General features: G+C 47.3%; 1 protein-coding gene across 1 annotated transcript in view; it reads right to left on the bottom strand.

Moving 5' to 3' along the window:
• kiaa0319 (KIAA0319 ortholog) overlaps positions 1–11,114 on the bottom strand; it is a 71,835-nt gene extending 60,721 nt beyond the window's left edge. The window contains exons 1-2 of the mRNA XM_033013518.1: positions 10,493–11,114; positions 6,659–6,792 (exon numbers count right to left, since the gene is read on the bottom strand). Coding sequence (XP_032869409.1) covers positions 6,659–6,710 — 52 coding nt within the window. The 5' untranslated portion in view covers positions 6,711–6,792; positions 10,493–11,114. The remainder of the gene's footprint in view (positions 1–6,658; positions 6,793–10,492) is intronic.
• Between the last annotated feature and the right edge of the window lie 2,020 nt (positions 11,115–13,134).

The following is a 13,134-nucleotide window of genomic DNA, read 5'->3' as shown; positions in this document are numbered from 1 at the left end:
GTTGACGTGAAGATCGAGCGAAGTCCGCGGGAAGTTCGCGCTAAGCGTACGATGTCAAGACGCCGCGTATGGCGTCAAGACGCTGCGCACGCCCGTCAAGACGCTGCGCACGCCCGTTGAGGTGGTGCGTACGGCCTCAATGCGGCTGCGGGCCGGCAGGCAGTTGCCGCGCGGAATTTTTGTACAGTGTCAGCTTTTCGGAGCCCCGCACGATGTTGGGACCAGCTCCGCACAACTCCATACGGCTCCGGCAATCGAAGTGGGACCGGCCCCGCGAGGCTGTACGGCTCAAGCGACCACGTTAGGTCACGCTTGCCGCATGCAGTCGCATGCTCGTGGGACAGCCCCTTTACACAAGAGAACATTGACAAACCAGAGAACATTAACACCATTGCACAACCCCCCCTGGTGGTAAGATTGAATGTGCCTCTGAATACAGCTGTTCGTTCAATCCTGGGCTTGGCCTTCAAAGCCTATAAATTATTTCAAATAAAACTTGGTGGTTTACAGCCGTTTCACAAAAAGGAGGTTTTGTGCTCAATGGATGTGAGTAAAATGGAAAAATGTCAACAGCAGATTAAACATAACTTAAACAGAGAGTAAAACACTAAAGGACCTACCTATAGGGTGTCCATTTTTGTTTGGGAACAGCATACAAGGAATTGCAGCGAATTGTGGACACAGCCCAGACCATCACACAAACCAACCTCGCTCGCATTGACTCCATTTATACCTCACGTTGCCTTGGCAAGGCCTGCAGCATAACCAAGGACGAGTCGCACCCTGGCCACTCCCTCTTCTCCCTCCCCCATCAGGCAAAAGGTAGAGAAGTGTGAAAACACACATCTCTAGATTCAGGGACAGTTTCTTGTCAGCTGTTATCACCCTACCATAACCAGAGAGCAGTCCTGAACTACTATCTACCTCATTGGTGACCGTCGGCCTATCCTTGATTGGACTTTACCTTGCACTAAACATTATTCTCTTATCATGGAAATGTCCTTGTTCTTCAGGGAACGGGGATTCCCCTCCGCCACCATAGATGAGGCTCGCACCAGGGTCTCATCCATACCCCGCAACACAGCTCTCTCTCCCCATCCCCGCACTCGCAACAAGGGCAGAGTCCCCCTAGTCCTCACCTTTCACCCCACCAGCCGGCAAATACAACACATAATCCTCCGCCATTTCCGCCACCTCCAACGTGACCCCACCACTCGCCACATCTTCCCATCTCCCCCTATGTCTGCCTTCCGCAAAGACCGCTCCCTCCGCAACTCCCTTGTCAATTCTTCCCTTCCCTCCCGTACCACCCCCTCCTCGGGCACTTTCCGTTGCAACCGCAAGAAATGCAACACCTGTCCCTTCACATCCCCCCTCGACTCCGTTCAAGGACCCAAGCAGTCGTTCCAGGTGCGACAAAGGTTCACCTGCATCTCCTCCAACCTCATCTACTGCATCCGCTGCTCTAGATGTCAGCTGATTTACATCGGGGAGACTAAGCGGAGGTTGGGCGATCGTTTCGCCGAACACCTCCGCTCAGTCCGCAATAACCTACCTGAACTCCCGGTGGCTCAGCACTTCAACTCCCCCTCCCATTCCCAACCCGACCTCTCTGTCCTGTGTCTCCTCCATTGCCAGAGTGAGCAACACTGGAAATTGGAGGAACAGCACCTCATATTCCGTCTGGGTTGCTTGCGTCCCGATGGCATGAACGTTGAATTCTCCCAGTTTTGCTAGCCCTTGCTGTCTCCTCCCCTTCCTTAACCCTCGAGCTGTCTCCTCCCATCCCCCAGCCCCCGGGCTCCTCCTCCTCCCTTTTTCCTTCCTTCTTTGTATTGTATTGTATTGTATTGTATTGTATTCAAATTTATTGTCATTGTCTCAGTTAGAGACAACGAAATGAATTTCCCTTACAGGCAGTATCATAAAAATAAAAATAAAAATAAATAAATAAATAAATAATGATAAATAATAAAACATATTAAAAATAAAATAGAATTTAAAAAAAAGCACAAACAGTGAAAGTCCACGACACAACATAACACAGTGGCACCAAGGTGAGGAAGGCAACATAGTCCAGCCAGCCTCCACTCCGTTCTTCCCAGATGTTCACTCGTGGTCGAGGCTTTCCTAGCACCCGCAGTCACGCCCCGGGTGGCCCGATGTTCAGGCCCTCACGCCGGGCCGGTGGAACGCCGACGCCGAACCCCGACGGTGAACATCCTCCTCCTCAGCGGCCCGGACCTCCTGATCAGCCGCCTCCCGCAGCCGGAGCCCGCAGCTCCCGTGTCCGCAGCTCCCGAGTCCGCAGCTCCCGAGCCCGCAGCGGCCGAGCCGGGCAGAGTCGCAGGACCCCGCGCTGTCCAACAGCGCCGCCCGCGTTGGGAGCTCCGCGAACCACAGCTCCATGATGTCGGTGCAGCAGGTCCAGCACTCCGGGCTCCAGACGGTGATCCCCGGTAAGGCATCGCCAGCCACGCGATGTATCAGCGCTGTCCCGCCGCTGCTGGAGCTCTGGCCGATCCCGGCAGGAAAGGCCGCGCTAATCCACTAGGTAGGCCGCTGGGGGAGGGGGGGGAGGGGCGCGAGGACGCGACTCGAATAATAGTCGCGTCTTAACCAGGAAGCGGCTGAAGGACGGTATCCTCCGCACCGTACCCTCTTCCCCCACATAAAAACACAAAAAACCCACAAAAAACACACTTTTACATAACTAAATAAACAAAAAAACAAAAAGATACCGGGCTGTAGGTGGAGGCTGCTGGTACCAGCGCCACCGGAAGTACAACACCGGTCCCCCCCCCCCACCCCCTATCAGTCTGAAGAAGGGTTTCGACCCGAAACGTCGCCTATTTCCTTCGCTCCATAGATGCTGCTGCATCCGCTGAGTTTCTCCAGCATTTTTGTGTACCTTCCATTCCCTTATCATGTATCTGTACACTGTGAATGGCTCGATTGTAATCATGTATTGTCTTTCCACTGACTGGTTAGCACACAACAAAAGCTTTTCACTGTACCGCAGTACACGTGACAATAAACTGAACTAAAAAGGAAGGAGATGTGGAGGAATTTCTTTAGTCAGAGTGTAGTGAATATCTGCAATTCATTGCCACAGACAGCTAAGGAGGCCAAATCATCGGGCAGTTTTAAGGCGGAGATTGACCGATACTTGATTAGTAAGGGATTCAAGGGCTATGGAGAGAAGGCAGGAGAAAGGGGTTGAGAGGGAAAGATGGATCAACCATGATTAGTCAAGTCAAGTCGTCACTTTTATTTCTATAACACATTTAAAAAACAACTCTCGTTGACCAAAGTGCTTTAAATTGGTGGAGGTACTAACGTTATACAACAGTGGTTCATAGACTAAGTACATACATAAATAAACACATAAAGCCCTCCCTCAGAGGGCGTCAAGAAAGGCTTGAGAGTAAAGATGAGTTTTAAGTCTCAACTTAAAAGAGTCGATGGAGGGAGCAGTTCTGATGGGAAGAGGGATGCTGTTCCACAGTCTAGGAGCTGCAATCGCAAAGGCGCGGACGCCCCTGAGCTTATGCCTAGACCGCGGGATGTTCAGTAACCCCAAGTCGGCCAATCTGAGGGACCTGGAGGTGGTGTGGAGGGTAAGCAGACTTTTGATGTAGGTGGGGGCAAGCCCGTTAAGGGCTTTGTAAACATAAAGAAGGATTTTGAAATTTATTCGGAACTGCACAGGGAGCCAGTGGAGGGAGGCCAGAATCAGGGTGATGTGATCCCTTTTTCGGATGCCCGTCAGGAGTCTCGCTGCGGCGTTTTGGACCAGTTGCAGGCAGGACAGGGAAGATTGGCTGATGCCAGTGTAAAGAGAGTTGCAGTAATCGAGGCGGGAGGAGATAAATGTGTGGATGATCTTTTCGAGGTCATCAAACTGGAGGAATTGTTTTATTTTAGCTATCGTCCGAAGATGGAATAAGCTAGCTTTTACCACGGCATTGACTTGTTTGTCAAATTTCAATGCTGAGTCAAATATCACGCCAAGGTTTTTGACGTGAGGTTTGAGTAGTGGGGTAAGGCTTCCAAGGCTGCCTGCTATCATTTTGATTGAGTCCGAGGGGCCGTGAAGGATGACCTCAGACTTACTCTCGTTTAGTTGAAGGAAGTTCTGGACCATCCAACACTTTATATCCTCGAGGCAGTGGATAAGGTTAAACAGATTTGATCGGTTGTTGGGCTTCAGGGGAGATAGAGTTGGGCATCGTCTGCGTAGCAATGGAAGGAAATGCCGTGCCTTTCAATGACTTGGCCTAAGGGGAGCATATACAGGGAGAAGAGAATGGGGCCAAGGATGGAACCTTGTGGAACCCTTGACTTGAAGTAGACTTGATGAGCTGAATAGCCTACCTCTGCTCCTACGACATGTGAACTTATGCTTATGGTTGGATAACAGGGGACCGGAAATGTTGGTGCAATAGCCTGTTGTCAGGAAATAACTCTTTGAAGTTCAGGTGGTATAAATCAGTGTTTCGTTGTTAGTCTTAATAGAAAGGGTGGCTACACATATGCTTTGTTTGCAAGAAAAATACAGTACTTGGCCTTTGCTACATTAATAGTGGACAAAACAGTGTGCAGAGCAGATAATGTATCATTAAATTGGCCTTAGCTACTTCCTGTGTACGAGGCTTATAAGCGGATTTGTTTTTTTATTCTGGGCTTGTGGTAGTGTATTGGTTTTACTAAAGGACCAGCCAATCAGAAACCTGCACTAAATTATCCAACATTTGAAATTAGTTTCAAAATAAGGATAGCCTCAATTTGTATAAAGGTAGCCAACATAGTAAGATTTTTTTTTTAAGAATTCTAGTTTGCTGAGGATAGACACAAAATGCTGGAGTAACTCAACAGGTCAGGCAGCATCTCTGGAGAGAAGGAATAGGCGATGTTTTGGGATGTGGGCGGCTCTGTGGCACAACGGTAGATTTGCTGCCTTGCAGTGCCAGACACACACGTTCGATCCTGACTACGGGTGCTGTCTGTACAGAGTTCGTACATTTGCCCCATGACCTACGTGGGTTTTCTCCAGGTGCTTGTGTGTGTGTGTGTGCGTGTGCGTGTGCGTGTGTGTGTGTGTGTTAGTGTAGGTCTGCGGGAATCGCTGGTCAGGGTTGGCCTGTTTCCACGCTGTATCTCTAAACTAAAAAAACGTAGATGATGCCTGACCCACTGAGTTACTCCAGCATTTTGTATCCATCTTCAGTGTAAACTAGTATCTGCAGTTTCTTCCTACACTTCTAGTTTTCCATTCCTTTCAAATCCTTCCATCCAGAGATGCTGAGTCCCATTGTGTCTATCTAGTTTTCTAATGTCCTTTCAGAAAGGAAAATTGACAACATTACATGATTTGCACATTGCATCATTTTTTTAAATATCAATTATTTTAAATTGCTCTCTGAAGTCACAAGAGCAATTCTCACAGATGTATCACAAACATCTCAAGGGAGAGCAAATACAGGCAGTAAACTCCAGTCTTGTCAGCAATACCCACAAATCATGATAAATGAGAAATAAAAAATATCCAGTTTTATCGATATTTTTCACCATTCTCTATCCTCCATTCTACTGTAAAGGATTTTCAAAGCTTCCTGTAACTTTATAATAGTTCCAATCCTATATCAAACCTAATCAAGAGACCAAAGATAGACACAAAACACTGGAGTAACTCAGTGGAACAGGCAACATCTTTGGAGAGAAGGAATGGGTGACATTTCAGGTTGAGACCCTTATTCAGACTTCTACTGACTATTTCAATCTGAAGAAGGGTTCTGACCCAAAGCGTCAAGGGCCTGTCCCATGAGCATGCGACCTGCATGCAGCAAGCGCAACCAAATCGGAAGCTGGGGCCGCGCGGAGGTCGAGTGATCCCCGTACAGGGCCTGTCCCATGAGCATGCGACGCGTTTTTCGGAGCCTCGCGCGATGTCGGGACCAGCTCCGCACAACTCCATACGGCTCCGGTGATCGAAGTGCAACCGGCCCCGCGAGGCCATACGGCTCAAGCGACCACGTTAGGTCGCGCTTGCCGCATGGAGTCGCATGCTCGTGGGAAGGCCCTTCATCTATTCTTTTCCTCCAGAGATGCGAGGGGAAATAGAAGAGAAATGGGGGCCTTGGGGAAGGGAGATGAGTGAACAAAGGAGGGGAATGGTGCGGGGGGAGGGGGCAGGCTGGGAGACGGTGAGAGAAATGTTTAAATTTCACTCCTCTCCTCTCCTTATCTGACATGCTTTTGTCTCCTTTCCACCTCTAACCTTTGTCACCTCCAGCAGCTGCTGTTTTTGGTACCTCTCATTATCTCAATCATTATCCTGCAAGCAGCTGCACAGTAAAATGCACAAAGGTGCTGGGTTCAATTCCCCCTCGTGTGTTACATTAACAACATCGCCATGGTAACACCAGCAATGCAGAGTCCCAATGCAGCAGCATCCCTGGGTGAGAAATAGGGAAAAACAACGAGGGTTGTTTTCCCTGCTATTACGTCCGATTCACCGTTGTCAGTGCAACACAGGGAAACATCGACAGATGTATTTAAAGAAATAAACTCCAAGTGATTCTACGGCAATAAAGACAATTCTTTATCCAGATAATCAAGGCAAAAAAACAAACCAGCCCATGCTTCAATGACATACCTGTCATGATGCACAGCAACACAGCGTTGAGGAAAATCCACACGCGAATCATTTCTCAGGCAAGAAAAACATACACAAGTGTAATTTTTTCTTCTTCTTTCCTTGTCCTCCCTTCAGTTGCAAATTCAGAGGCACTAGAACAGAGACCTGTTGATTAGTCTTCATTTATTATATCAGTTTGATACTTCATACTTGATTAACTTAATTTATGCAATGATGCTAAAGTGTCTTGCATGCAATTAAGATACCAATAATTGGCTGAAGCATGATGCCATTATGTAGAAGATTAGAAGTGATATTTTTTAATATTTTTCCCTCAGAATCAGACCATTTTTTAGTTTGGTTTAGTTTTGAGATACAGCGCGAAAACAGGCCCTTCAGCCCACCAAGTCCGCACCGACCAGCGATCCCCGCACACTAACACTATCCTACACACACCAGAGACAATTTACATTTATACCCAGCCAAATAACCTATAATCCCATCATACTGAAGAAGGGTTTTGGCCCGAAACATTGCCTATTTCCTTCGCTCCATAGATGCTGCCTCACCCCCTGAGTTTCTCCAGCATTTTGTCTACCTTCGATTTTCCAGCATCTGCAGTTCCTTCTTAAACAACCTTACCAAACCTGGGGGCGCTGCAAGCCAGCGCCCTGTCAGCAGCGTTTTTTGCTACTTTTTTTGTTTTTTTAGTATGTTTTAAAGTATGTTTTTAATGTTCCTCTGTGCGTTTTGTGTGGGGATTGGTGTGGGGGAAACCGCTTCGGTCATCTCCTCCACGGAGAGGCGACTTTTTCCAGATCGCCTCCCCTGTGGCCTAATAACAAGGATCGGCGCTGCCTTTCCCGGAGACGCGCCCGGGGCTTCAGCGGCGGGCGCAGCGCAGACTTTCGGCATGGAGCGGGTGAGCCCTCGCTGGGGCTCGCCGGAGTGGAGAGCTCCGTTTTGCTGGCCCGTGGCAGCCGGCAGCCTGAAGCCGCGATCTGCACAGCTCCAGATGGCGCGGCGTCTACAGCCCGGGATCTCACTTTGGGGACTCGGGGAGTAGAAGAAGCTTCCACCACCGGCCTGCGGCCAATTTCTACCGCGGGCGCGGTGGCGACTTACCATCGCCGGGGACCCCTGGAGGGGAGCTTCGTCTGTCGGCCCTGCAGTCTGCGGTGCTTCTGGCTGCGGCGCGAACTTTAAATCTTCGACCACCGGCCTGCGGCCTACACCAACCTGAAGCCGCGGTCTCTGGTGGGGAAGAGCCGATCCTGGACTTACCTTGGCTTTTACCTTGTCCTTTTACCATCTGCCCACCCGCAGCGATGGCGTCCCGATGGTAAAAGGAGGTCATTGAGGTCCCGACCACGGGGGAAAATGGAGGAGGACTGGCCAAATTCTGTGCCTTCCACCACAGTGATTAATGCTGTGGTGGATGTTTGTGTTAAATTTTTATTGTGTTTGTGTGTTCTTTATCATTGTACCGCTGCTGACAAATTCATTTCACTTGCACTTTATGTGCAATGTGACGAATAAAACTGATTGATTGATTGTCTTTGGAGAGTGGGAGGAAACCGAAGATCTTGGAGAAATCCCACGCAGGTCACGGGGAGAACGTACAAACTCCTTACAGACCCATAGTCTTGATCGAACCCGGGTCTCTGGTGCTGTGAGGCAGCAACTCTACCGCTGTGCCACCGTGCCACCCTTTATTTGTTTTTTTTTGACAGGTTGGACTGCTTTCAATTAGTTACCTATTAGCCCTGACTTTCAACTCTTGTTTGTATATTTGTTTCCAGCATTTTTTAATTTCAGATTTCCAGCATCTGCAGTTTTATTGTAGTTTATTCATATTCCATTTACTATTTAGACAATATCTTAATTATTAACCAAGCTAACACATTCAGCTAACAGTCAGCATCAACATATAGGCTTGTGAATAAGTTGGGAATGGAGAGATATGGGAAATATGCAGATGGAAGGGATTTAGTTTAAGTAGACACTGTGTTCAGCAGAGACATTGGGAGCTGAAAGGTCTACTCTTGTGCTGAACTGTTCTATATTCTAAGACTTGTTAAACAGCACCACAACTAGAAAGTTGGGTGGGAGTATTTCAAATTAGTGTAAATAAAATCATGAGAGGAATAGATTGGGTAGATGCACAGAGTATCCTGTCCCGAATAGGGGAAATCAAGAACCGGAGGATATAGGTTTAAGGTTAGAGGGGAAAGATTTAATAAGAACCTGAGGAATAACTTTTTCATGCAAAGGTGGGAGGTGTATGGAATGAGCTGCCAGAGGAGGTAGTTGCGGCAGGTACTATCGCAACATTTAAGAAACATTTAGAGAGGTACATGGATAGGACAGGTTTGGAGGGATATGGGCCAAGCGCTGGCACGAGGGACTAGTGTAGATGGGATGTTTGCCGGTGTGGGCAAGTTAGGCTGAAGGGCCTGTTTTCATGTTGTAAGACCCTATGACTCGATATGGTCCAATTCTGGATCATTGGATACCAACTGGACCAATGGATGTATGGACATTGGGGAAGGAGATGATCAAGCTTGATTCCTGCCATGTAAATATCCCCATTAACACAAACATGGTTACCATTAGGATGTAATAGCAAGGAGGGGGGAAATCAATACTTGTTTAACTATATCACAGCAGCTATCATCGCTTTCAAGAGAGGACAAGATAGAAAAGGGATTTCATTCACCGACCAAATCAAGTCATGCATCATTCCTTTCACAAATAAATAATAACGTTTTGCTTAGAATTTCAAACAACCCCCTAATAGAAGTGAGCAGACATTCATTACAAGTGTCCCGCCTCACCGTGACGATAAAAATATTCTGTAATGATAGCCTCGCTAATCCCACTGACAATGTCCTAAACTGTTCGATCAATCTGGTGGAAGGGTGGAGCCCACAATGGTCCATTGTTGGCTGGGGAGTTGGTGATAAAGGGAGACAAGGATGCGAACAGTCGAACTAGCAGTACGCCTGGGGGGGGGGGGAGGGGGAAGGGGGGAAGGGGGGAAGGGGAGGGGGAAGGGGAAGGGGGGAGGGGAAGGGGGAGGGGGAGGGGTGGAGGGGGAGGGGGGAGGGGGAGGGAAATGCAGGGGTTACTTGACATTACAGAAATCAACGTTCATACCGCTGGATAGACACAAAAAGCTGGAGTAACTCAGCAGGACAGGCAGCATCTCTGGAGAGAAGGAATGGCTGATGTTCAGGTCGAGACCCTTCTTCATACCGCTAGGTTGTAAGCTGCCCAAGCAAAATACGAGGTGTTGTTCCTCCAAATTGCTGTTGTGGCCTCACTCTTGCCCCCCTACCCCCCCCCCCCCCCCCCTTCCCCCTTCCCCCTTCCCCCCTCCTTATCACTTTAACCGCAGTGGGAGAGGCCACCAACTCGGAGCTTTATTGATTTTTTAAATTTAAAATAAATCTGCACGTTATTCGTACTGATAATTGAATTGCGCACTTATTCCGGTGCAGTTACGCCATCATTTCGTGTCTATCTTTGGTATAAACCAGCACCTGCAGTTCCAGTCTGAAGAAGACTCTCTCTCCCCCTGAAAAGCCACCCATCCCTTCCCTCCAGAGATGCTGCCTGACCCGCTGAGTTACTCCAGCTTTGTGTGTCCATCTTCAGTGTAAACCACGCATCTGCAGTTCCTTCCTTCCCATCCCTTCTCTCCAGAGATGCTGCCTGACCCGCTGAGTTACACCAGCTTTGTGTGTCCAGCTTCGGTTTAAACCACGCATCTGCAGTTCCTTCCTCACACACCATTCCGTCTGCAGTTTTTGTTCCTTGTTGTGACACAGAAGCAGGCTGCTTCCTTACCTGGGCAATCCCGTGATGGTTCTTCAGCAAGGCAAGGTTGGGGCAGGGAACCGGGTTCATCCGCTTGGCTGCCTTTACGGAACCCCGACCCTAAGCTTGAGTCAACGCCTGTAGTGTCCCGGCAGAGGCAGCGAGTCACTGGAGCTCTCCTCCCCGGTCCCACATGCGATGTGGTGCCGTGAGCTCATTGCATGCTAATCCTCAGCCCATCCCCAGCCGACGCTCACATCTGCCGCCTCATTGTAAGGGGGAAAATACTCCCCAAGTATCTCACCGCCGGAATTAAAAAGGTCACCCCTAATACAATTATCAATGGCCAAAATTCTACAACACTTAACCCTCTCTACTCTTACTTTAAAGAGAAATCGCTCAGGCAGCGTTTGCAAGAGTCAACATTAAGGCCTCTCCCTCTTAACAATACAACCAGGGTTGCAGACAAAAGACTTCAGACGCCTTTATCACTCGATGTTACTTTTCAGCTAAGATTCAGCGGTCTAAAGGGAATGTTGGCTATTTGCACAACTTGGCAGCACCATGTACAGTAATATAGTTAACTGAAAATGTATTCGCCTGTACAATCAAACCAAAATCCAACAACAGGGAGGCAAGTCTTTAATATGCCAGAACTCATTTTAAAAATCCACTTTAAAAAACAGAAAATGCCGGAATAACTCGTTGGAAGAGAAAGGGGCAGTGTTTAGGGTCTCCGACCCTTTGTCGGAAATGAGAAAGGAAGAGATGCAAGTTTGCTTTGTGGCAGAGAAGGGGGGGAGAGGGGATTGATGTGCAGAACAAAGAGAAAACAAGAAACTGCAGATGCTGACATCTTGAGCAAAACACAAAGTGTTGGAGGAACTCAGTGGGTCAGCCAGATGGGTTAGGGAATGGACAGACGTTGGTTGACTTTTGTCAATAGCGTTTCTCAACGATTATTGACTTTGGAAGGGGAAAGCATAGGATCCACAAAGGATAGGATCCTGTCTTCATCTATAGGAGGGTTGCACGTAAGGTTATTGGGTCAAAAGACGTGATGCATGGAGCAGCTCGATCCATGTGGAGGACATGGCAGCTTACGGCATACACTGTTAATGCACGAAACGCGTACTTTCTTACCTGTTAAAAACCGCCAAAATGGTCAGTTTTTGTGCTGTAAATAATTGTGGAAATTGGGGTAACAATGAGAGACATTTATCCTACTTCAGAATTCCAAAAGTGAGGAAAAATTATGGTAGAGAGAAACGACAGCTGAAGGGACAACAACAGCTAAAGTGGTTGGCGAACATTGGCCGTGCAGATATCAAGATTTAAATTATTGGGAATTATCGAGTTTGCTCACTGCATTTCAAAGTTGCAATCGAGTAACACTCAGTCCTTCCAGCAAGTTTTTAGCTCAACAGGAGAGGGAGGATGTAATTGCATTTTTTTTTTAAAGTCCTCGAAGCAAGAGGAAGGGGAGGCAGTGCTGGGGGTACACCACTGCACAGCTGGGGGCTATGGGTGAGTGCTAGAGTATGGGAGAATGGGTGAGTGGTGGAATATTGCGTTGGGGAACGGGTGGCATTGGGGGACCAGGCCTCCAGTGGGGGCTATGGGTGAGTGGTGGAATATTGCGTTGGGGGACCAGGCCTCCCGTGTGACAGGGACCCAACTGGTCCCAGTTAGTCTCGTATTTATTACTAAAACTCTCATCTTGTGTGTGAGTTTGCGTGTTTGCTTGCGTGCTTTTCAAGACCTGAACTATGCCAAAACTGTAGATTGGTGACTTCATACTAACCAATTGTAATGCTTATCAGTAGAAGCTCCGCCCACCATGCAGCTTATATTGTCAGAACTCAGCTCCTGTTAGTCGAATAGCTGCTACGCCTGTTATAACAACATGCTGATGTGTACTGGAAGTGAACTTTTTTTTCTTTTTTTTTCACTTAAATTTTTATTGATTTTTAAGAGATATTTTCAAAACAGTGCAACACCATCACCATAAATAAAACAAAGTAAGAAAAACAGCAATCAAAATAAAAAAATAAGTAGATGGGGGGCAAAAAAAAAAAAAAAGAAGTAAATAAATTTTAAAAATTGGAATAAGACCGTGTGGTTCACTTACCAAATTTAAAAAAGAAAAACCATTACATTGATTAGTTATCTGGAGATAATTCAACATTCATACAAACATACCATTTGTCCCCTCAGCCATCAGGTTATTAAACCTGGCTCGGACAAAACTCTGATTATTAGCAACCACTTTCTGTTATTTGCACTACCAGTTTATTTATTCATGTGTGTATATATTTATATCATGGTATATGGACACATTTATCTGTTTTGTAGTAAATGCCTACTATTTTCTGTGTGCTTAAGCAAAGCAAGAATTTCATTGTCCTATACAGGGACACATGACAATAAACTCACTTGAACTTGGACATCTAGTTCTATATAACGCAATCTTCCCATATCTAGCTCGGCATTTATCTAATTGGTGTCATGGCTCAAATAAACAGTCCATTTTTCCCAGATCTTCTCAAATGAATTCTCCTTGACTCTCAAGGAATATGTCAATTTCTCCATATTAAAGATGTCTCGCACAATTTCTAACCACTGTTCCTGTTTTGGACTTTTTTCATTAAGCCACTGCCTGGTAATGGCCT

Source organism: Amblyraja radiata, chromosome 2 (assembly GCF_010909765.2).
Source record: "Amblyraja radiata isolate CabotCenter1 chromosome 2, sAmbRad1.1.pri, whole genome shotgun sequence".
Lineage (NCBI taxonomy): Eukaryota > Metazoa > Chordata > Chondrichthyes > Rajiformes > Rajidae > Amblyraja > Amblyraja radiata.
The sequence above is the reverse complement of the archived record's forward strand: the minus strand, read 5'-3'. Positions and strand labels throughout refer to the sequence as shown.